A 26,477-nucleotide genomic window follows, 5' to 3' on the forward strand; every position below is an offset into this window, starting at 1 on the left:
TAACTGGATTTCTGTCTGTATAGATGAACATAAGAAGAAATAGCCTTAACTTAATGCAAGTAAAACTTCAGTAATAATAATACTTGTTACCATCTTTCCTTAAACAGGACTATTCGTCTAAGTTTAACTTTCCATAGATGGATAAGCATCGTTTTCCATTCCTAAATTCAAGGCATCTCACTATTTTGTTCATTCAACTAACAGGAGAGTTCTTTGTCATGGTTGGTGGTTTTTGTAGAATTTTTACAAAAGAACATTATTTTTACCCTTATATCTTACACTGGTCACACCAACTAGCAAGCTCTTCTTATGACTAGAAAATGTTTTTAGGCTAGAAGACTAGAAATGGGTGTCTGAGTGCCCTTGCTCTGAGGAATGGACAAGGAGATGTACAATACAGAAAGGTTTTAATACATTTCTCTGAAAAATCTGCCTATGTTAAGACGAGGAGTTCCAACAGAATGACCATGGAGAAATATCTAATCTGATTATACAGTAAATCTATTTCACCAAGGATGCTCACTGAACTAGAGCGCAGCCCTTGTCACATGGTAACTGTCTTATATGGTTCTAATGCCTCCATTCATGTACCTGAGGTTTTGAAAGTTGAATGTTTTAAGATTCCTTAGTTTAAACTGACTTGTCCCATCAAAGTTTCTGATGGCAAAAATACTACCTGGCTTTGTTTGAGGTAGTCCTGGGGAGCAAACAAAACCTGATGCTCAGTTTGTGCTGGCTTACTACTTAGTTCCATTTCCAGGTGAGGGTGAGTGGCTCTTGCAGGCAGCTTCACTGTTAGACTCATCAGAGCTTTCTGGCTGCACTCCATGCTGGTGTAGTCGCTCAAGAATGGTACCGTGATGGAAATTACCTCATCTTTTTCACTTGTAACCGTTTTTTCAGGGTGTATTATATTTATGCCTATATTACTGCTAGATTCGTCTGACTCTCTGATGTCATGCTTGCTGTCTTCTATGCCATCTGTAAAGTGCTCTAGCTTCAAACAAGCCTTTGCCTCATGCTCTATGACATAAAGGCTGGTGGTATCATTGTCTGGCAGGGTTTGAAGCAGTGATTTTGAAATGGGTTTCCAATTGCCCTGCAAGGAAAGACAAGAAGAAATTGTAACATTGGTATAATACTTTTGCAAAGTGAAATTGTCGATTTACTGAAGTAAATGCCAGAAGAAAAAAGTTAGGAGGTAGTCTCTATGAAATGCACTTCCATAATTCCATTTATTAAGGTCAGCAGTCCTAACTCTATACTAACTAATCTAAAATAAGTTCTATACAAGTTTCTATTATTTATTTTTATTATTTATTTATTTATTTTAATGTATGAAGAATATGCATCAGTTGTAATCTTTCCAGCTCCCAGGACCAACATAATCTGACAAAGCATGACAAGGATCTGTTCCTACCTATTGTATTCTGAGAAGTTACAGCACCAAAGTATGGTCTGTGCCAGCCCTTGCACACTCACATTAATCTTCTCAATTCAGCTATCTTAAATTATGACTGAAGCCCCACAAAATCTTCTCCTCATCAGCCACAGCACTAAACCATGCCCTCATCATCTCCCTGGTATCACTAAGGTGTAGAGAGATTGCAGCTCCTATTGGAAAGCAAACTTCTTGATTACTATTAAATAGGAAAAGCGAAAGGCAGATTTTTGGACTTTTTTGTTATACGAAAGAAGGAAAAAAAACCTTATCTTCATCTAACCTCTTGATTATGAACAGCGTGTCATTATCTTCATGAATGTCATTGCTAGTTATTTGGTTCTGTTGTCTTAGATTTGGACAGTGCTGGGCTGTAGATACTATCATCTTCCAGCTTCTGTTCTGATCTTCAATTGTGCACTTGCCTTTTCCTATGTGAATATGTAACTTTAAGCTCTTCAGCCTCTGACTTCAGCTTTACTTGACAATGACATACAATTCCTCTCATCAGCTTAAATCTTAGAAACAAAGAGTGACATATTCGTATCTCTATCCATCAGGATACATCAAGAAATATGTATTTCACTTGATTTAGGCTTCTTGTCCTGAATAGATGCAAGCCTGCTTTGCTATAGCTTACAATTTTGGCCCAGGAAGCTAGATCTACAAGTGGCAAACTAAGTTCAGGCCTGCCAGGAAAATCAAAATGATTTTAAAAAGGAAGCAGTACAATTTCCTGTTCCAAAAACATAATAGTTAGCAGTCTGAGACCTGGGAGATAAACTGATATGTACAAGAGGAAAGACATTAAGTTATCAGGTACCAGCATAAGAGGAGCAGAATCACATTATCTAGCTATTTTCCAGACACTCTGCTAGTCCTGACATTGAAATAGTTTTAGCAAAACATACAGGAATTCTGAGCAAGGTTTGAACTATTGAACTGTTGCCTCTTGTCTAGCAGATACCTTCTCAGACAGCTAATAGCTGACATGCTAAAGCCCCAGAATTTCAGCAGAAGAACATAGGGACTGGGAGGTGAATACTGGGCTTCAGAAAACACCACATACATTACCTCTTGTGAATTCCACTTTTGTGGAATTAGACCACAGTGTGTTACTTACTCTAGATTGAGTAACTTGTACTCAATAATCCGTTCCATTTGTTGAAAAGTGACTGGGTATAACCGAACTTGTTCCTTTCAACAACTCTACCCATTCAACATTTTCTTGTTCTTTTAACAAGTCATTTAAATGTGCTCTAAAGTGTTTTCAAAGGGAGTCTGTGAACCTTTGTTAAGCTAAAATATGTGTATAGTCTCTGCCTAAACAATAACCTTCCCAGTTGTGTATTTCTGATGCTACCCTAGCTTCCCAGCTGCTGAAATGAGACTGATGTTAGGATGAAGTGTGAAAACAGTAACAGCTAGTGCTAGTGACTAATAAGCAGGCAAGATTTTCCTAGTACATTTTTTTTCACACCATGGAATTGTACTTGCCATTTCTTGGATTGCACTGCTCTTTCTTGGATTTGGTACACTGGACCAGCATGATATTTTCAACCTGTAAATAAATATTCTACGTTTATTGACAGGTTAAATAACTGGCACTTCCTGTGCATTTAAATTAACTGCTGTATCTACATTTTATTGGTATTTTCATGACCATCAAAACAAGATATTCTACAATGACTATTCTAAGCATGACAACAATTAAAAACTTGTTAGACTGTCTTTAGGTGCTGATTTTGTATCTTTGTTCAAGGACAAATTAATTGTGACAATAGCTGGCAATGTTGTGTCTTTTTATAGTTTTATCATCACATATTCCTAATTCATTATCATTTCCACAGAAATCTCTATATTCTTTGAGGACTTGTAGGGTGAGTTCTATTCTAGGGAGTATTTTCTCCTTTCTACACAAAGGTTTAGTGTTCCTTAAGGGAAAAAAAAAGAAAAAAAAAAAAAAAAAAAGCTACATTTTTCTGTTTTTAACTTCTTTATAATCACAATTCTGGTCTGTAGAAGGCTCTCCTTAGCATATGCAAGCTGGAATATGGAGAGTAACGTGGGTACTGTTCTTTTCTCACAGTATGAGTTCAGCCCTTTCTGGAGGAAACTGTATTATCACACCATTTCATCTGACACAAACATACCATCACTAGGTTGTTTCTGCCATAGCTGTAGAGTAAGTGACAATTTATTCTAAAATGCTTCAAAATCAAAATCCACTGTTTATTTCAAAGCTTGATCCTCCAAGAGAGGAGTAGAGCAGGGCTCAGAATGGTGCCATACCTATCAGTTTCAGGTGGCTGTTTGTCCTTAGCCCTCTCATAGCCCTTTCTTTCCAGCTCTTTTCTTATTCCTGGGGCTCAAAACCACAAAACTGACAGCTGATCTTTAAGCCATCTGATCTGCCTTGGTTGTTATCTCCACAGGTACATGCAGACCTTGGAGGCTGTTCCCTGCATTGCTTCTGACAGCTTTGGGGATAAGAAGCTGCCTTTCATCCTGTGAATGGCACAAAGCAAGGGCTTCTTGAGAAGGAGCATCTCTAGAAAGCAGTGACACTGGGCAGGCCCAACTGACTCCCTCACTACTGATCAGGCTGAGGTAAGGGTCTTTTTCTTCCTTCATCCTTTCCAAGAGGACAGGACATGATGGTGACACACTATTACTCCTGCCACTCCAGGTTGCTGGAGAACATCTCTCAGCACATTCCCTTTGAGCTTCTCCCTGCCAGCAGCTGCTGCACAGCAGAGCTGCACTGTGGGACCTCAGGCAATGACTCATATCCACATGAAAAATGTCAGCACTGTTGTGAGAAACAGCATGAGGTTATCTAGGCCATCACCTTGCCTCAGCACTGACTTCATTGTTGTCTGGTCTTAAAATCAAATCTAGACTTTATTAGATGTCAAGTACTTTATTAAGGTGAAGCCTAAGGCTGTAGTGTTACCTGATCCCACTGACCCTGTAAAGATAGATTTTGTGTCTGGTTAGTCCCTTTTTGAAGGCTTCACAGTCAGCATCTGAAGCTGGTGCTTTCTAAAGGGAAAACAAGGCTAGGTGGCATCTAGGTGGACATCGTAATAGTGATCAGAATGGTTGTATGCCACTAAGTTTATGAGAAAATGAGTATCAGAATCAATTACTATGCAAGCCATTTTTTTTTCAGAGTTAGTATGTGGCCCTGGTACTGCACCTCAGATTAATCTGAGGGGAAGACTGCTTCTCTCATCCATATCTTGTGGGCACCCTTGTTATTCTCTCTTCTTCCTACTCATCCATTTCTTCTCATTATTTTCATATGTGAGTGATATGTACAGTAACAGCTAAATATGCTCAGAGGAAAATGCTTTGATTGCAGCATTTGTATGTATGTATACTGGTGGAATTTCCTCCTGCATTTCCATTGAAAAGACATGACCATCAGTTGGGAATGAAAGAATAAATTGATTAAATACACCATTGTTTTCTTATCTATAGCCTATTTTCTACTGGGATAAATGATCCTTGCTCTTACCAAGGGAATTTGAGATTGAAAGTAATCAGTTAGTTAATTTACCAAAAGCAAAAGATTATAGATTTTTGATAAAGTATTTAAACAAGCTTATTGCGGGTTTGTAAATTCTCTCACTATGTAAATGTATGGGATGAGCTTTTCTCCTTGTACTTTTAAATTGATTTGCATCTAATGACAAAAAATAATAACAATAAAAAATAAAAAGAGATGCAGTGCTATCAGTGCTATGAAAATCAGAGTTAAGTAAAAGGAAGTTATTGTTAATAGCATTAGTCAATATTCACTTCTTACCTCTTAAGCATCAGAATACATGTCATAGGTACAAAAACCAGAGCAAACATCATGCTGAAACAAAGGCCAGTCATTAAACCTTCAAATTCTCCTTTTTCTGATGGGGAGCAACAGAAAGACTGAATCAGACTTGTGCTGTCAAGTATAGAGAGGCGTTATTGTCTCCACTACAGATATACTTTAAACACAAGTCAAACTTTACTCATATTCTGGGATTCCTGCTCTGTCCAACTGATCATGTGTTGAAAAGACATGTGAATACAATATGTGGAACTTCATAAAAATAACAGTATTGACCTTAGCCTATTGAGGCACCTTTGAAACAAGCAAATTCTTGCCAGCGAATGTTAGAACATGTTAGATAAAAAGGACTCCAGTAATCAGAAAACAGAAGATTTGATCAACTGCCAGCCACAATAGAAAGAATGACCTTTTTGTAAAAGAAAAGTTTTGGCTGAGGTGTCTATCTGGAAACCAGCTTTATGTGATAAAGATTTTGCCAAGAAAAAGACTACTGAACTGCATAAGTCAAAGGCAGATTATTTCTACTACTGAAACCTGTGATAAGAGTTTGCAATAAATAAAGGACAGTTAATATAACTGACATGAAAAGATCACAAAATGTTACAAAGATGAGGAGCCCAAGCTAAGTCTTCTTTGTATGTTAGGTAAAGAAATATAGGCAGAGTATAGTTTTGACTTTGTTATCAGTAAGCCAAAAACTGAATATTAAATCCTGTGCATGAGCACTTTGTTATTCCTTGAAAAGCAGGGAAAAGAGAAAGGGTGTAGAATAATGCTTTGTACAATGGAGTATAAAGCCAAGATGGCTGCTGGGCAACACAGTAGCATACAGATTCCACAGTACCATATTTTAGAGTACTGAAAGGTTGTGAAAAAGATGGTGATCCTTCTCCAGCTTTAGTGAATCCTGAAATCTGTACATAGTAGATGGTCTTTTCCTTAAGTCCAGTAAGATGGTAACTTGTAGTAGAAGAGTTGATGCTAGCAGCTGAAAACACAAGAGTGGTTAGTGAATGGGGTGATGAGATGAACTCTATTATTTGAGTCTGTATCTGTGTAGTTGACTAGGGAAAAGACAAAATTCCTATGACCTGATCCACACCTGGAAAGTCACACTAAGCAGATTTGCTTTGGGGTGTATAAGATTCTTCAAAACACTTACATGCATTTGGCTTTCAGTTGTAAAAAATCATGAGATCCTCGCACACCAGGATAATTAGGCAATAAGTACAGTAGGCTGTGTTTAATAGGATATACACCTGGCATGCTATGCTATGGTTTTATGAAAATCCCTTCTTGTAACAGTTGAAATAAGGACACTGAAAGAGCAAAGCATCTGAACTGCCTATAAGCAATGACTGAATGATATCTGAAAGACAAGACCTTTGCGTTACCCTCACTACAGTACTGAGTAGTTATTCACATCAGTCAGTATCAGTACTATTATTTTGGGTTCTGTACAGAAAAATGTCAATGTATTCAACTTCATCTGCTTTCTAGAACTTTGATCTCAGTCCACCTTTTCTGATGATGCAATCAGCAGTACAGTAGAATACCTTAAACTTGGCAGAAATTATTTTTCAAGTTTGCTATTGAGAATCTGAGATCATAGAAATGGTGCTGTAGCCTGCACATCCCCTAGGATTCTCCAGTAACATTGTTATTCCCATCTGGAAAACATGGCCATCTGCTGTGTTACTGTTCTAGTGATCATTAAGGGTGAGTAAAAAAATTAAGTTCAGTCCTGTGGACTCCCCTGACTTTCCATCAAACTCCAGCTAACTTCAGGGGACACAGAGTTGAAAACTTCAAGCTTTTGTTATTTTTTGTTGTCTTCTGAATGCATATACCAGGAAGACCTATAGAATCCTTGTTTTTCCTTTCTTAGGCAATAGGTTCTATTTGTCTTCCATAATATGTCTTTAATTGTATTTATAAGTCAATATGTGCAAAATTAATGCATTATTATTTATGGCATGTTTCACAAAAGAGATAAAGGTGGTACTTAAGTAGCTTGAGCTCGCAGCTGCATAGCTATGAGTTGTATTTCAATGTGTAGAAGGTTTATCTTTCGTGGTTAAACAATAAATAAAGCTATCAATTAAAGAAAATGTTTCTAAAAAATGAAATCAATAGCCATGTCTTTTAAAACAGCTAAGAAGTATGAAAAAATTTACAGCCAATAGAGTTTAAAAGAAAAATGCTCAGAGCCAAACCTAGCTGAATTGCAATGAAGCATAAAAGTACTGTGACTGAAACTGTAAGACCTCAGAAATACTGAAAGCATATATCTTCCTTTCAGTGTTACTGGGAAATTCTATTGTTGTCTTAAAACTGTATGTTTTAAGGGAATTTTTCTTATCAATATTTAATCTGAGGTGTTCCTATGAATATGTATAATTTTCTTGAAGTCATTAGGAGCAGTAAAACACTCACCAGAAGCTGATCTTTGGAAGCACTCTGTTCCCAGGGAAATCTGAATCAGTAGAGTGCTTTGTAATCAATTAATGGCTGTGTATGAAAAATTTTCTGTTGTAACACTGAACTACTGCTATGTTCTGAGCAATGGAGACTTACCCAGAAACTTCTTCCTTGATGAGTCTATGTAGTTGATTTTGTATCCCTGGAGAAAGCCCATACAATCTTCAGCAGATATTTCAGACCACTTCACGAATGCTGAATGCTTTGTGATATTCAGAATTGTTATATTAGTGGGTCCTGTCCTAGGAACTTAAAATTCAGAAAATAAGATCCACATTAAAATCAGTGCCATAGACATACATGACTGAAACCTAGCTGCTACCCAGGAAGATCTTTACTTCATTCTAGTTGTCGTAAGTACAGGATAGAGGGTGGAGAACAAAAGAGGAACTCCTTGTAGTAAAACTCCCAGATATCAAGCAATGCCCAAGCAGGTGAACACTATCACTAACCTCATTCCAAACACTTTTACTCCAGCAGTCACAGCTGTATTAATTTCAATTTGCTATATGAGACATCATTGGATTTCCTTTGGAAAATCTGACTTCAGTTACAGTTATATTTGAGCCACAAGGAGTAGTAGCAACTCAGGTGCCTCCTTTCTGTTCTTTTGTAATGTCGTGTATAATAACAACATTTATATAGTCTTGTCAGTAAGGAAAAGCAGTCAGGTCATTCATTGCCAGTGTATAATTGCTGGGACCAAAGGCAATGCTAACTGTAGAATCATGTTAAGTCACCAGGAAAAGAAACATGCAGGGCTTTTGTTTGTTTGTTTGTTTGTTTTGCTGCAGACAGGAAATAAGAAGAAATATAAGGAAGATAAATATATGAAACAGAGGAGTACCTCCTTCAACTGAGTAGAAGCGGGTCACTCCAAAAGTCTTTTCATGTGTTCTGAAACTTTCACACTGACACACATCAGATGCATGCACCATGATTTTATACAACTTATACGGATTAATATTGTCTGGAAAACAAACAAACATATTTCAGAGTTTACTGAAAAGTTATGAATAAGAAAGAAGAGGAAGAGGGATAGCAACCTTACAGTTTTTCAGTAGAGATCCTGTATGCTTCTTTACACTGAGCATAAGAGATATGAATCCTTTCTCACTGCCTTTCAGTACTTTACAGAATCTATTTCAAAAGCGGAACAAGATGTAGTTCTGGTTTGTTTATAAAAGATGCCATGTATTACAAAGATCCACTTCTGGAAAACCTGACCTGCTGTATAAAAAGTAGTGAACAAATATAAGTTTACACATCTAAGTTCAAGGACCATTATTTCCCCCAGCCAGCATATTTAGAAACATGCGAAACAACTAGATGTAATGTGAGACTGCAGATATTGCAGGAGGACTGAGGAAAACATTACATCTATTCACGTAAACCTGAACTTAAATGTTCTATACTATACCTAAAAGACAGTTTTGAATGGTATCTACAAGAGTCACTTATGTGGTTTTAATAGAGTTTTTAGATGACTGTTCTGTAAACTGATCTCCACTAGCAGCTCTTCATGCCCAGATTGGTAGGTACACGGTTGAGAATTTGCACTTTGACAAGCACAACTGTGGGGATAAAAAATAACCTAGGGGAAAGTCTGCAGCAGAGCATTTATATTTGAAATTAGGGACAAGAAAGACTCCTTTTTGTTCCAGTGCCACTGTGTTAGCCATCAAGTACTGTACAGCTCTGCCTAAATTTGGGGAGGGAGAAACCTCTTTCCAGTAACTGCAGTTTAGCTACATTTCTTGCCCAGCTTTGATTAGAAGAATCCTACTAAAGGATCTTCTTTTTCCCTGCTTCAGTGTTTCTTAAAAGCAGACGTTATCTCATTGTTGGACAGGGTACACTTACCTGGATCCTTGGTTTGCTCTTAAAAACAGGATGAAAATCCTTCCCTCCCCAGCCAAAAATAACAAATAAATGAAATGCTGCCTTCATGAGATGTGGCTGTTGCTTTTACCTAAAGTAAAATTTCCAGCATCTGTAGCTACTATTTTCATGTGCATGTCTTCTTTATGAGTGCCCCAGTCAACCACAAAACATTTTGGACTGTATTCTGGAATCCAGGTGATGACTGCATTAGTTCCCTGAGGTTTAACCTTGATTTGGCCAGGCAAATCTGTGAACAAATATACCATTAGATATGAATGAGCAGGAAAACAGTCTGTCCCTTCCCCTATCAGTGTTTTTCTCACTTTTTCTCTGATTCATCTGAAGATTCTTCATTAAGTAGTTAACATGTGGATGGCCACATACGGCAATGGCTACTATTTTATGTCAATAAAGGAAATGTAGCAACTAGCACTTTGCCATAGCATCTGGGACCTCCAGTGTTAACAGCTGTTCAGGGCCTTTAATTCTTTAAAATTGGAACAGGGGAAATGGCTATTCCATGCCTCAGGCAGGGGATGTCTAACACTGCTAAACAATTGCCTGTGAACTGCTATTAACTCCTATAGACAGTACAACTGTGAGATCACTCTTACCTGGGGGAGGAAATAGGGATAATTATATTTTGTAGCTGTGTAACTTAGAGTTTCACATTCTTGCAGAAAATGCAAAATGCCTTAAATATTCTTTTGTTTTCTAAGACAGATTATTAAACTAGAGAAGACCTTCTGGCTGAAACTTACTTTCAGGTACTGGAAGGCAGCTATAAGGTTCCCTTGGAGCCATGTCTTCTCCAAGCTGAAGAGCCCCAGCTCTCTCAGTCTGTGCTTAGGGGAGGTGCAGGACCGTGCACTTGGCTTTGCTGAGCTTAATGAGGTGGACATGGGCCCACCTCTCAAGCCTGTCCAGGTCCCTCTGGATGGCTTACCTTCCCTCTAGCATATAGTACTGTTACTACGAAAAAATATCAGCCTAATGAATATTCAAAAGAATGTTAATAACAATCTGAAAGACTGTCAAAAGTTAGTCTAGAGATTGCTTATAAAACTTTTCCACCAGTCAAATCAATAAATGGTAAGTACCTGCTGCAGAGAAGTCTGGGACAATGTAGATGGTTTGTGGAGATTGTCCTGCTTTGTTATAGGCAGAAATATTAATCCTATAGTGAGCCATAGAGATATTTAGAAGAACTTCCCTGTCCTTTAGAATGATGCGATTTGGTGAATCCCTGCAACTGTTGGGTATTCTTTCAACATCAATATAGTATCCAATGGCATTCTCACTTTGCATTACCTAAAAGAAAAAAAAGGTTATTATTCTATAAATGTTATTATGTCCTGCGTAGAAAATTAAGAGCAATGGAATTATGGAAACAAAATATCATATTTAATGTTGGGGATAATATCATACTATTTCAAATGGACTATCAGGAATTAGTGAAGCAAGCCCTTTTTTTAATACTATTTTATTTAAGAATACTACATTCTTAAATTGAAAGGATTTAAACACAGGATTAAGGTTTTTGCTTAATTGGAATCTTAGTAATGTGTATCCAATTAGTAATAGCAGCACTGAAGAAGCTGCAATGTTCTTTACACTTCACTGGAACATATATCCGTCATAATTAGGAGCTTGAAAGTTAATGAGAGGTGTTTAATTGCAATTTATGCCTCAGGGAGTATTCATCTACTAGTCTCTGTTAAGCATCTGCTCTCTTTGAGGATAAATGCAGGTAATTATACTACAACTTTGAAACATGTTCTATATTCATTGATAGAAATTTTAGGTGGTGGTTCAGTCATTATTCCATTGTATTAATCTTCATGAGAGATTAGAAAAATTACTACAATTTGGTTAGAAATAGAAATAAAAACATCAAAGTCTGGGGATTCTGCAACACTTGATACCAAGATTGGTAATTATTTCTTGGTCACCTTGGCACACAATTAGTAGTGTAAAGCTAACACAAAGCTAGGAGATTGAGTTTCTTAATGAAATAATTGGATAATTTCAGAGTAACAAAGAAGAGGATGACATCCAGTAGGCTTAAAAGGCGAAGACATACGTGTTGAGAGGGAATACTGCTAATGCTGGGAGCTCTTAAAATAGAAACAACAGAAGTTTTTCCCAAGATACTGAAGAAAGAATTGATCCCACTATTTGAAGCTCTGATGAAGCTACTGGGGAATAGTGTCCTCTAATCAGGCTTTGAAAATAGAAAAGGTGTGCATGCGGTGGAAATTATTCCTAGGATATGCAACACATGAAAAGAAACCAACAGAATTTACACTAAGAAGGGGAAGCACTGTCTATCTTGTGCAGTCCTGCAGGAGAGCTTCTGCTATTTCTATAAAAATAGTACGTACTCCCCAGTTGGATGTTCAGAGCTGAAGTCATCTTTTCTGTGCCTTTTTGTCCAAACTATGTAAAGCTTACACACTGAACATTAAAAAAAAATTAAAATAATAAAACTAAAAAAGAAATTAAAAAAAAAATAAATCAGAGGAACTGCAGGTAGTCTTTGACATTTTAAAACTTTTTTTTTTTTTTTTTTTTTTTTTTTTTTCCAGTGTTTCTTTGAGATTGGCTTAAACAAATATAGCACGTGAGCCCACTTCTTCCCCTACTTCTTGTTTCCCTTTCACTTTAACACAGTCATTACTGAATATACTCTTTCCCTTTGAAGGTATACTTGAACCTTACTTAGTATACTAGTTTAGAAGAAGAGTAATCCTCAAAGAAGGTCCTAACCTTGATTCTCTATTTAATGTAGGTATTTTTAAATTATAGTTCATTAGTAGTGACTAATGTCTTCTCTTAACATTGGAACTGCCACGTACAATTTAATTTATCACAAAGTGAATCATTTACTTCACAGCTTTTCCTTCTTCTTAGCAGATAAAGGAAAAGAAGGGATATCTCATCCTAGCCAGAAGAGGTGTCTGCTTTCTCTGCTATTTTTTCTTTCCCTTAACAAAACCAGAAAGGTGTAGTTACATAACTTCCCATATATATATATATTTAATATATATATTTAAGAACTCTGCCAATCTCTGTCTTTTCTGCTTCAGACATTCCCTTTGGTAACTCTCAGTTTGTAGATGTTTGTTCTCTCAGCATTAGAGTGAGCTTCTACCCAAAGACCAACTGGAAGACTTTGCTAATCAAAATTCCCTGTGGGCCCTTAATGTGAGAATTCCAGACTGTCAGCTATCCTTTTCCTAACACAGTAACTTCAGCTAGTAAGAGTGACTGATGGACATAGACAGTCAGCTGATAATGACACCTGCAACAGAAAAGTGGAAGCCTATGATTTATGGAGTGAATTTTAAATATCATTATGGGAAATGTTCAGCTGGATGTTGTTTTTGTAAGCTCATTTTCTCTCATTATAATGTATTTGCACTTCTGAATTTTTATTTTTTATATCAGCAGTCTTACAAAATACCTTTCTAAAAAGTTTTTGTTTCTCTTTTTACTTCTTAATTCTCTTAAGAATTCTGCTTAGGAATGTGTCTAACACAAGATATGTCACTTGTATGTGGCTTATAAGGTTTTTTCAAGGAAAATTATTTTCATAGCTAGCCTGAGATGCACTAGTGTTTACCACTAACTGGAAAGAATCTTTATTCTAGTCAGTGATTTGAGCCTGGAGGTTTCTGTAAATTTAAATAGTTTATAAATTATAGTGGTTTTTCCTGGCTAATTTCTAGAACCTGATTTACCACCATACAGAGGCAGGGAATCCTAAAGCACAAGTTCAACATTCAGTACCTTTTTCTTGTACACTGTAGTCCTGATACAGTGAGAAAGCCTATTTTCCCCTATAAAGTAATGAATTAATGGTATGATTATAATATAGTGTACACAGACTCAAAGAGAAAATTACCTCCCACTTAAGAAGAAGACTTCTTCTGCCTGGTGATATTTCTGTAGTTGCATTGTATGATATTCTTGGCTTGTTCATGAGCTCTGGCAAACATGGGAAAAGATGGAGACATGCACTCATACAAATTGGGTTGACCTTAATATTTTCGACAGTTTTTGACTATGTACATTATAAAATTGTTCCCATGAAATTAACTTACTGTGAGGGACCAAAATCTCTCTACTCCAAATGCAAACACAGTGAAGACCATCCTTGTTTATACATCTGAGCTGAATGATATATGAAGATGTAGCATTTGAAACAGTGATGTTGACAGCATTGCTTTCTATGGGCACCTAAAAGCAAATGTTGTTTAATATGTGTGGCAGCAATAAGACAATCTTATATTAACTGTTTTCTCAACCAAAAACCATTATTCTGACCAAAAGTAGCAGTTTCCATCAATGGTGAAGAATTACTACGCATATAAGCAAATTTTATTTCATGCTTGAAAGATGATACTCCCTTTTTCAACTGATTATGTTCTGCCAGTACATGTAAGCAGTAGTGCAGGTCTAACCCCCTCTTAGAAATGGATTCAGTGTTACATGCACTGAAAAATTATCACTGATTTGACTTTGATACTTACTGGCATTCTGAAGAACAATATTTTAGCAACCTGTTCTGTTATGATAATAGTACAGAAAGCAATATGGTCTTTTAATTAAAGTGTAATCAAATCTTGGGATTGTACCTCATTTCTGATTCCCTCTCTGGATTTTCAGCTTTTCCTCTGTTGGCTGTTGTGTCCTATTGACAAGTTAATAAACCATATCACATAGTTTTACTGGTTTTCTCATTTTTAGTGTAAAACTACTAACTTTTCTCTTTCAAACAGTTCAGAATCTGTCAGCATCAAACTAAGAGACCACTGTGAGATTTGTGAGCAAATCGTGTGCTGTGATTTCTTGCTGTCCACATTTTTGTGTGCTACAACAGTGTCCTGTTTACGTCCTGTCATGTAGCTGTATGTACTGCGTACTACTGAACTGATAATAAACCCCATGTTCTAAAGAGGCATATGGAAATACTTACCTTTGTCCATTGAGGGGCTTCTGTCAGTGCCTCTCTGTATCTCAGCTCATATTTTGTAGGAGTTGTGGGTGAGTTCCATTTTATTACCAATTGCTTTGTGATCTGATAAGCTTTTATGTTAGATGGTGTTAAACACTTCCCTGAAATGGGGAACAGATGTCATCGGTACGAGGGAAGCAGGAAAGCTTTGGACATTATGTGTGAATTGGATGTGTTTTACCAAAAATGGAAGAGTTGGCTGAGAATACTGAACACTGTGAGTCTTAAAAAAACTGGAAATAAGTACTAACTAAATCTTTATAGTGTCTACAAATAAGGGTTGTTCCTCTTTTGTGTGTGCAATTATTTTGTGAACACTTCTGATAGCAGGAAAATCCTTTCTATAAACAGGTGCTCAGTAAGTCTGAAAAGCAAAGTCAAAATGTCAAGAATACTTCTAATCATAAACTAGAAATGTTTCCAGAACTTCTTAATAGCTTCCCATTTCAGCAATTGTGTTTAGCTATATAAGTTTTAATGCAAGTAGATAGTTTTCCCTCTGAAAATCTCCCAAGAAGGTCATAGTGATAATTTAGGTTTTACTGATAGTTCCTTTCAGCAATGAGAAGCACTGTTGAAACACTGTTACTCTGGGAAGGTTAGGATTTCAGAAGATCTTGTAGTTAACTCAGCGATTGTATGCTGCAGAGAATCAGTGAATAGGTATCCACAGTGCAGAGTTCATAGGATTTGTTTTTTTCACGTGTCCCTTGTAATACTGTGTAATAGCTAACTGGCTTTAGAAAATAGTTACATTTGAAAAGTTTTCCCAAAATGTTAATTGTCTGTGGAAACAATTCCTTGAATATATGCTACTGCATCAGCCTGTTCCTTGTAAACCTATGACTGTCTCCTATTTTAGTGAAGAGTTTTTAGAGTTAAGGAAGTATGGTTAGGTTTTGGTTGGATTTGGTGATCTATAAGGACTTTTCCAACATGAGCAATTCTATAGCTCCATGGTTCTATGATAAAGAAGTTACAAAAACCATCAGAGACAGAGGAAGCTGGTGAAATATGGTACACAAATGTCACAATATAATTTTTTGGGTATCAGTATTTTATAGTCCAGCAAATGATTTGAAGTCCTGTTACCATAAAAATGGATGAACTTCTGCCATGGACTTCAATAGAGATTTCATTGAAGAAAGCCAAACTGCAGCACGCTGAATCAGTGAAAAGGATAAGAATATAGCAGGAGTTAACATTTTGACAATAATTTTGAAGAAAATGCTACCATTGCTTCAGCAGGATACTGCAGTAATACGAATAATGAAGACATAACTAATACCTGCTTTTCTTGGCGTAACTGAGATGTTCTTTCCTTTCACACAGCTGGCATGGGCATAGTTCACCGCTATCCAAATAGATGCAGAACGGCTCATGAAGAGATTTTCTCGTTCTATTGTGATGGAAGGTGATGATGTATTTCTTCTAAAAAGTTTTGTGATTCTCTCCCTTCAGAGAAGAGGAATAAGAATGAAAGCCAGAGTTTTTGCTGTTTTATCATACACCTTTTTATAGCTGTCCAGGTACTCATAAACAAAGTCATCATTCTGAAAATTTGAAGGTGAGAACTGAGCAGCTTGAAACAGCAAATATAATTCTGGTACCCGAGCAATTCTATCTGGCTTAAACTTGCAAATCCATGTTGTGTATTGCAGAACTGCTACATTCTTTACATTTATGAGGCACAGCGTGATAAAAGACAAAATCTGTGTAGTTTTCTTTGAGATTAAAATTGGACATAAACAGCTTTTAGAAGTTAATATTAGATTAGAAATTACTTGCATAAAGTCTACTTGCCACCTACTATAGAGGAACATCAGTTCCTTCTGAATAGCAGAATTCCTCCTGTTACTGAATCTAAATTATGACAAACGTATGAAAAATGTCTGGTTTTATGAGTTGTATGCCTGTCTTATGAATGATGCTTTGCAGAAACAGGGTATTCATGTTTAAATAAGACACTGATGTTTGAAAGACCCCTCTCTCCTCAGCTGTATGGACTTCTCTTAAGTAAACCTAAGTATGAATACAGTACAGAAAGTCCAAGAAGTTTCATGGTTTTCTTCCAGAGTTGGTGGTTGCTGGTGTCTGATGCTCCTGTGTGTCTGCAGTTGTAACTTTTTTCCAGGAAGGGAATTCCTCTGCTTGAAGGTTACTGAAAGTTGGACCTCTAATTTTAATTTTAGTTTGTATCTCATGCACCTGCAGATACTGCAATATTTACGCAGGAGGTGCACGAGCAGGTACCCCTTCATCCTCACTTACCTTCAAGAACACTCAAGAAAAGTATCAAAACAAACAAACAAAAAAAACAGTCTCCCTGTGACTTTGTTTACAAATGATTTGTTATGCAGGCCTAACTGTACTCCCTAGCAGCAGAAAATATCACTAGTTTTGTTCAAGTAAGTCTGCAAGCCTTCTTCTCCATCAACAGCTTTCTGTGACAGCTGAAGTTGTCATGGTGAAAGTTAACAGGGCAGGTCTACCATCTACAGAGTATATTTGCAAGATAAAAAGTGCCTTCAACTTATGTGACTGCACAATAAGGCTTTTACGTAACAATGATTTTTGTAATTGCTATATGAATCAGGTTAGGTAATGGAAACATACTTTGTGTGACCCTGATTCTCAATCAAGCCAACAGCTGGCCAAGTCTGTATTATACATTTTAAAATATTCACTGGACATAATGTGTATCGACTGTCCAGAAGTACTTGGAGACATTTAGGCAGCTTACTTTCTTAAGGCCCAAACCATTTAATTCAGACAGGATTCCAGAATTCACTGAGTCTCAAAATAGCTGAGGTTGTACTGGACATATGGAAATCATTCAATACCACTGCTCAAAACAGTTAACAGCAGGGAGAAGAGCAAGTGCAGGAGGCAGTCAGTGTACACTGTCCCAGAATTCTCTTTTAAGAGGCAACCTTCTGGAAGCCAGCTGACATTTTAGCCTTTTCCTGTGACCTGTAGTGAAAGCTCAAGTTCTGCAAAGATGTTCTTCATGTTAGCAGTTGCTGCAGAAATGTGGTCCTGAGTAGTGTAGCATTTTGGAGTACATGTGAATGTAAAGTATGTGTAAAGAAAAGCAAGACTTAGAGAAGTAAGATTCAACTTCTTGGAGGGTGTTCCCTCACACTCAGTCAGTTTTCCTTTAGGAAAAGTCGTTAAATGGAAGACTGTTCCTGTTCTGTTTGGACTTCCCCCCCAGATCCTGCTCTGTTGTTTGCACTCTGATGCATACAAAACAGATTTTTCAAGGCTAAAGATGTTCTAATTCAACATTCTTAAAAAGAAATTGATAAGCATACTAATTGCATAGCTAGATACTTCAAGTATTAAATGTGCTGATCATGATAGAATATTTAATAATGGAACAAAACTCCTGGAAGCTTCCCTTGTCTTTTTTTCTTCTTTTTTTCAGACTAATTGTCAATCAGCCATTAATATTTCAAACCATGATGTTGAATGCTTGGTTTGAACTTTTCTGTGGGAGTGTTATTCTTTAATCCTTGTCTTCCTGACAATTAAATTGTAAAGAGCAAAGAAAAGGAAAAATATCAATGCTAAACTAACATTGCTTGCAGATGGAGTGATGTCATCTTCTAGGCAAGCAGAAAAAAAAATCCTTTCAAATGATTATTATTTTTCTTTTAAACAATAAAAAGGGAGAAGAAAATTTTTCTCTAGGATTATCAGGCTGAAGCCTAGGAGGCTGAGGTTCAAGTTCTGACTCCAGTTTGGGAAACCTTGTATCTCTGTGAGACAATTGCATCTCTCCTTTCCTACCATCTTTTTCAGTCATTTACTGGCTTTTCTGTTCATAACATCAGTTCTGCAATTTACCCATAATACACTCTGATTCTGACTGGACATACAAAGAGCAACTACATTACAAATACTCTAGCTGACAGCGTCTCTGTAGAAAAAGAGCCATTTCACAAGTGCTTCTCCCCTTCCAAGAAATAAAAAAATGATGCCTCCTAAAAAATGAAGGAGGCAAGACAACAAATTCAGTGTGGTTTGAGATTTATTGCCATCCACTTCTTCTGCCAGTGGGAAAATAGCCACAGTGGCCAGGAGAGCAGTCACAGCTTTGAGGCTGCTCTGCAGTGTGCAGATCTCCCTGGGGAATTTCCCAGTGCACAGACATTTCCTTGGCTTTTGGAGATGCTTCTAACCACAGCTCTTTTTTAATGTAAAGAGCATTGTGCTCTGTGGTAAAATAATCAGCAGTGAGTATCAGAATTTGCCAACAGCACACAGTATCATAAACTGTGTGCCCCATGATATGGTCTCATGGTAAAAATTGTGTTTCTGATGTCAGCTCTCTGTTTCTCATGGCGAATCCCAAATACAAAGATGAAAAGCGAGGAAAATCCCTTTTGTTATGAAGATATGGAGACAGAACATACTTCGTTTTTTTTAACAATCCAGTGGGCAGATATTGATTTAACCTGCCCATCTACATTTTACCTGAGTTCTTTGCTTTAGCTCTCTTAAACAAAAAAACAAAAAAATGGAGCTACCTAAGGCAGACATTTTGTTATTGACCTTATTGTTTGTTTGTTTGTTTGTTTGTTTGTTTTTTCCTTTTTTAAAATGTGACACATCCTGCCTTTCATTGGTTATCTGGTTTAACATTATAATATTGCATAATGAAACTCAAACTTTTAAACTTAGAACACATTAGTGTTGAATATTTGCTGCAAGTCAATAGACAAAATTAAAAGCAAGTAATTCAGGTGGTATTTGGAAATAAAGTTTCAAACAGATTTTTGATGCGTGGAAGGATGACTAATGACTAGCAAATTGCAGAAAGAAGAAATCTTTGCTTGAATGAAACAATGTTTACTGTGTGGAGGAAGGGTAGTTCTAATATGATTTCCATGTTTGCAATGGGCAGTGAAGATAGTTACAGGTTGGAAGAGCTAGTGTCACTTCTCCGAAATACGGTTACTAACTTCCATGTTGTTCTGTTTTCTTTGCTTTAAAACTAGGGGAGAAGGTGGAGTTTTCAGCTTGATCAGAGTTTAATGAAACTGTGGAAGAGAGGGGTAAGTACAGCTGCTACAGCTGAGGTTCTCTCAATCCAAACCTGAGTAGTTTTTCTGGGCACTCTTCATGAAATTAGAGAATGGTACATCACCCTTCATCAGATTAGACAGATGGTTGTTGACTCTATGCACCTATTTCAAACTTTTCTGTAAATCTGTTCAAGCACAAATTCCAGCTGTTTCTGCATTGATTATAAAGCAAACAGAAGCGTCTGCTTAGTAACACGTGTGCTTGCCAGTGTCACTCTCCCTGCTGTTTAAAATGTGCAGCTCTTACCATGCCAGTAAGAATTGATGAAGTGTGAGGAAAGGCTTGATCAAAATTGTGTAACAACCTACAGTGTAATTAAATATGTATGAAACAATTTAGGCAGGTAGGATTGACCAGACAGCAGTGATAAGTTGTTATTTTCTGAAGTGACTTTTAGACTTACCATTTTAAGAATAAGGTGTAATTAATAATATTTGGATCATTGGGTGCTGGCAGCCAGGTACAGGTTAAGTCCTCATTTAGTTCTTTGTAACAGGACAATTCATTTTTCCAATCTGTAAGATGAAGTATATGAAATATATGATATATACCACAGAGCAACAACTATTATCAATAGGTGCAAGATAACTAGGAGAATAAATAAATAAATAAATAAATAAATAAATTAAACAAGCTGTATTTTTTGTAAAATGGAAAAAATTGCTTCCACATCTTATGCCACACCTCTTCTCAAGGTAAGCAGCTCACTAACATTTAAAGAAGGGACAGAAACATTTAGAGCATTTAAATATGATCAGTCATGTTTCCAACTAAAACATAGTTTTCCTATGTGACTATATAAGAAGGACCATTCTCTCTGTTTTGTATTTCCTTTAAGAGCTATTCTGCACCAAACAGTGCAGTGTGGAGACACTTACTTTCCTGCAGCTTCAGTGTTGTGACACCTTTGAGCAGCACTTCTTATCCACATCACTGACAACGTCACTTCCTGCTTGCCCCTGCACTTCTTTTGAGCTTGAACTGTTTTTATTCTAGTCTAATTGGAGTACCTTCATACTATGGGAAGCACTACTGCATTCCCTGGCACAAAATAACTTAATGAGTGCAAGGAAGTATTTCTATTTTTTTATCATCTATTTGGGTAACTTTGAGGAAAGCTCTTGCAAGGCAATTTCACTACAGCATGTGACAGAATTGCTGTGAAACCTCTACCCTAGCATACCTTTGGTTTTTGCCTCCCAGCTGTCGTTTCTGTGGTTTCACACCTTCTGCCCCTGTTAGACTGTGTCTGTTGCGCCCTCAGTGTCTCTACTAATGTGACAGACTAGGATCAGGAACTGTGTGGCGCCACTCAGCTGCTTGCTGGAACATGTATGAAACCATGCATGAACCTTCTGGGAGCCTGCTCCAGATCTTCAGAGCAAAGCACATTCACTGGGGAGTCACTATGGCTTGAGAACTTTGCAGAACAAGGAGCAACTGTCCTGTGCTGAGGAAGACCCTGCTTGACAACAAGATTACAAACTGGATGTGGCAACAGCTTTGTCAGTAGCAACTTACTGACTGTCAAACATGAGTCAGTAGACATTTTGGAAAGTGTGGGCCAAAACTGAGGGTCTTGTAGACCTCACACACATCTTAGACATTAATTCCATGCAATAATTTATTTCTTGATCAATTAATTTTAAGTTGGGGGTGGGGGGAAAGGGAGAGAGGGCTGGCATTTTGATGATCAGCACCAAGGACAAATGTGGTATTTCTACAGTTTCCAATCTGCAAGATTTACTGGGGAATTTCTTGCAAATCATTACACCACAGGAGCATAGGACTATTTTTCAAGAATATATTAACCAGACTCCAGACATAGTCCGAAATTGTCAATCTCCAACTTTGTGGAGTTCAGAAGAGAAACACAGTCTGCTGTATGCTACCAGACTTATAAAGATTGCATTACAAAGCAGGAGCATGAATTTTGAGGCAGATTGACTTGTGATTAATTTTTGGTAAAAGGTTTTGTTGTTTTGTTTGTTTGTTTTTGCAATTCAGCATATGTGTGGTTCAGCCTGTTTAACTACATGGTAGTTAAACACTGATGATGTTCTTAAAGGATCTATTAGTCTGCAGTGGTTAAACATACTTCAATATTTCAGAAATATTTATCAGAAACTGTAGTCATAAAATCCGACTGTCCTCCTTTTGTTTTGTGTTTTACTGTCTGAAGTACTGGTTCAGAAGAATCAGCTGAAGTATCACCCACGCTTTTGAAAAAAGGTGCAGAAAGAAAATGAGGGTGTTTTCTGTTGTTGTTGTTGTAATGTTTTGTTTTGCTTCAGAAAAGTAAAATGCATGGATACTCAAAGTAACTTTTTTTTTTTTTTTTTCCATATGGAATAGGACCCTGATTTTCTTGTGTGTAATAAGTTTAATAAGATGCCAATAAGTTTATCACTATTAAGCAGAAAATACTTGATATTTAATAAGTAAATATGTGTCTCTGAAATTAGTGTTACAGTCCAGTTATCAAATTCACTCAAGTTATGTGATAAAAGATCAGTTCTCCTTTTTTTCCATACTCAGAGTGATTTCTTCGTATTATATTAACAGCAGATTTAGATGAGAAAGTTGTCAGTATATCTCTGACTTAAGACCACCATTCCTCAACACCTCTGTCTCCTACAGAGTGTCTCCTAATAGTGTCAGAGTAATTTTTATTTGTGGAAACTGTCTACTAGCTTACCCTACACCTGCTGCCCCAGCCCATATACTGAAGTTCTATATTACACTCTTCAGCTGACAATACCTTATTTCTGTGTTTTCACTTGTCCTACAATTGGAAGATTTAGTGTACATATGCACATTCAGTTTTACCCTGTTCATTTTTGGTTCCCTGAAAGAATGTGTAATGCTAGTTCCTGTACACCTTGCAATATTTTTAGGCCTGTACCAAGACAACACAAAGAGAAAACTTCCCCTGTACCAATGATATCACAATCTAATTTCCTTTTTAAAACAAAGAAACAGACTGGCAGACAGATGAGGCATCGCTTTTCCACTCTAGAATTGTTTTTGTTCTTATTTGTCTGGTGTTCTTAGTAGCACTTTGAATTTAGTTCAGTGGGACAACAGTGAGTCTTAGAAAATAATGCATGGCTAGTTTCAGATAAATATTGTCTTACTATGATGGCTCAGCCAGTACTATGTACTAAAAAATGTATCTTCCCTGCTGTGGCTTTTAGCAAGTAGGGTTATTTCTGCCTACAATAAATTCCTCATGACCACCTTACTCTATTGATACATATTTGAATGATCCATTTTGCCACTGATGGTAATGTATTAATTAAATCTAAACCATAAAAGTTTGTTAATATAAATGCTACAGATTTTATTGTCTTTTGAGGAGGCCACTGGGAAGCCCCCAGAAACTAGAAACATAGATAGACCCTGTGCCTTCAGCCCTGCAGTGGGGAACTAGGTCTTGGGAAACAATCAGAAATTCACAGCTCCTACACTCTGAATTTCAACCAAAAAGCCCTATGCCATATTTCAAATGCAGTCACTTCAGCTGGTAGATTTCCATCAACAAATATCTCCATCTTTGTCATTAAGTAGTCATCATGTGAGAAATGTTTACTCACCTGGAAGCTGCTTGCAAAATGGAAAATCCCAGCTTAAGCAGTTGCAGGAATCTAGGGAATAAATAAAAGAATGCATTTAACAAGACAACTGTAAAATAAATAGGAAAATCTGTTACTTATTGTAGTTTCTCCTACCCAGAGCCTTTAATCCAGTAATGACTTACTTAAGTCATACATTCTTGCCTTTGAGTAATCTTTATATTTTTTACTATGTATAAACAGTAGTAAATCATACATCAAATGAAAACTCACCTGCTGCAAATAAAATGAAAGCTGCAAGCAGAGAGTTCTTCATCTTCTCTGAAAAGAAGCATAATGATTACTATCACCACCACACTATCTATAGTCTATTCTTTACATTTCCTCTTCTAACTTCCTTTTCACCAGTTATAATTGCATTGGTTGAATATAAATAACCTGCTTGTTAATGTGCTGGGCTTTTGAGGTTCTGTTTACTAAATATGTTTACAAAATCCTAACTTTGTGCTTTTGAAAAGTAGAAACATTTACCCTTGCTGTTTGCAAGGAGTAAAACGAAGATTCTTAAATGTGTATAGGATATCAGCAGTGCAGACTTAGGTAGGTGATTTAAGCATCTTATAAGTCTAGGCTAAATATCAATGTGAAATGGAAATACTGATATCAAAAGTAAGGCAAAGTTTGTGACTTACTCTAACATGAATGTTTGGATACTGCAGAAATAATAGCAGCAGCAGACCCTGCTTATCTTCTTTTTCTGCCTTCTTTTCCCACTCAAAGTAACATCCACGCAGCAAAGATGCTGTATCTTCTTTGTTGGTAGCAACACTGGGAGCTTTACTGTAGATAAAAATCACACATAAGGTGTGACTGTAAGTTCCACATCTATGAAGTCTGATTGCAGAACATTTAAAATAACTCTGGGCATGGAAGCCATCAAAACTAGCATAGCAGTTGCTGCTACCCCAGTAAAGGGAAATTTTCAGAAAATTTCAGTACTCTAGGGAAATTTCCCTCCTGTGTTCAGACAGCTGCAGGCAGAGGCTGGATTCAGACCTACCTGGTGATAGGCAAATTTTTAAATTATCTTGGCAAACGTAATGTATTTCTGGTTGAGTATTAAATAACTATACACACACACACACACATATATATATATATATGTTTAAAGGGAATCACTTGTTTAAAAAGAAAGGGCATGGTTCTGAGCCTGCTCTACAGTGGTAGTGTGTGACTAATTGCACCAGCAGTATCTTATCAGATTTTCTGAAGGGGACGTTCATGAAATACAAATGAACATTCAGTTCTACTGGGTGTGCAGGGAGTTTCCTGGTAACGAGATTGCATGGACTTGGGAGCAAGTTCCAAAATGATGAAGGGAGGTAGCCTGACATTGTGCATGCAAAGTTAAAATCCTTACCTGAGAAATCCAAATTTCTGCCTTGACAGCACTTCTTGTGAAGAACAGAAAGAGGTTAGTGGTAATTCATGAGTAGTAAGGAAAAACTGGCAAAGAGATAACACAGGTCATAGATGAGAGAGATTTTGATAGTGGGTTGCAGAGTTCCAGCCTCAGAGTAAAGTAGAAGTGCTCAGATGGCCAAGAAGGCCCATGGCATCCTGTCTTGTTTCAGAAGTAGTGTAACCAGCAGGGACAGGGGCATACTGAAGAGAAGGAAGCCCAGTAAGGCAAGACCATATGATGATTGCTGGAGCTCCAGGTCTCAGTATGAACATTACTTCCACTTAACTGTAAGAAGTACAGAGGACACACTGCCAATCAAAACAAAGGACAGAATCTTATAAACCAGAGTTTGCCATAGGAGAAAGAACCTGTTTTTAATTATAGCTCAGGTATACAGTTACCATAGTAACCTTTTAATGTTAAACAGAAGCTAAACTATAATTTCTGAAATACATTTTGCATTGGACTGCTTTTTCAAGTGTTTAATATTTTTGCTTTTTTTCTTGCGTGGATTTGTGTCAGAATTGTACATGCTTCACATTTTTCTGTTATTCAGACCAGGATAAATTATGGTACCTTCAGTGATAAGCTTAAAATCACAGTAAGGATTAGAAGAGCACACCATCACTTTGCTTCTGTTAATTAAATGGTTTCTCAGACTTATGCCTTACAATAGATGTGGTTAAACATTTCTCTCAATGTTTTTCTTTATTTGCTGTGGTAAAAGACAATGCAGGCTGTTGACCTCTTCAGTATGTAATATTAAGCTCTTCCATTTAGCCAGAACTGCATGAAGTAAATTAATAGGAAAAGGAATCTTTTTGCTCTGCCCAACTTCACCTGTTAGCTGTTACACTTCAAAGGAAAACGAAGCTCCAAAGATGCACAAGCATGGTGACGAGTATCTTGCCAGCCCCTATGTCCTTTTTGATACCTGTGAAACACATCAAAGGGAGGAGGAAGCAGCCTGTGAGCTACAGAGCACATTCTTCAAGCAGGCCTTGTGCCCCTGGATGCTAATGAAACAGAGGGATTCTGTAATCTTTTGTACTCAGAGTCCTAAGTACATTCTAAGACAGTTTGGGTTATGTGGAACAGGCACATTCATTAAAGCATATGCAGAGTCTGATAGGCAACTGAAGCAGGTTGTAGACTGAAAATACATTGCACCAGCAAAGGAATATATCACTTGTATTTGAAGTCTTACCTTTTCTGAAATGCAGGCAGTTGAAGTCTTCATTTTCTTCTAGCTGAGCGTGTGTATGTTTGCTGGCAATTAGCTTCCTGTTCTGGGAAAAAATAAAATAAAATAAAATAAAATAAAATAAAATAAAATAAAATAAAATAAAATAAAATAAAATAAAATAAAATAAAATAAAATAAAATAAAATAAAATAAAATAAAATAAAATAAAATAAAATAAAATAAAATAAAATAAAATAAAATAAAATAAAATAAAATAAAATGGGTCTAAAATATATTGGCTATAGTTGATCTGTTTTGTGCATATTGCAACAAATTCAATATCATAAAAAATTCAAGCTTGATTTTGGCCTGTTAGTGCTACATGCTGAAGTCTTGGATCTTCCTACTATGCACCTAAAAAGATCTACACTCACAGATTGTTTCTTCCATAACTCTGCTTCCAATAAGCAGATATGCAAGTCTGCAAAAGGTAT

The 26,477-nt window shown here is 36.8% G+C and overlaps 1 protein-coding gene across 1 annotated transcript; it reads right to left on the reverse strand.

Annotated features, from left to right (window-relative positions):
- Positions 1 to 625: 625 nt before the first annotated feature.
- Positions 626 to 23,649, reverse strand: LOC140264668 (interleukin-6 receptor subunit beta-like). The gene is made up of 15 exons (XM_072360601.1): positions 23,607 to 23,649; positions 23,355 to 23,405; positions 20,162 to 20,273; positions 15,953 to 16,119; positions 14,626 to 14,765; positions 13,751 to 13,886; positions 13,552 to 13,634; positions 10,745 to 10,955; positions 9,733 to 9,891; positions 8,608 to 8,730; positions 7,857 to 8,009; positions 6,124 to 6,267; positions 5,256 to 5,352; positions 2,939 to 3,002; positions 626 to 1,099 (listed from the first exon to the last, which is right to left on the reverse strand). The coding sequence occupies exons 1-15, from the start codon at positions 23,647 to 23,649 to the stop codon at positions 626 to 628; spliced, it is 2,157 nt and encodes a 718-aa protein (XP_072216702.1).
- Positions 23,650 to 26,477: the final 2,828 nt, after the last annotated feature.

The sequence above is a fragment of the Excalfactoria chinensis genome, chromosome Z, assembly GCF_039878825.1.
Source record: "Excalfactoria chinensis isolate bCotChi1 chromosome Z, bCotChi1.hap2, whole genome shotgun sequence".
NCBI lineage: Eukaryota > Metazoa > Chordata > Aves > Galliformes > Phasianidae > Excalfactoria > Excalfactoria chinensis.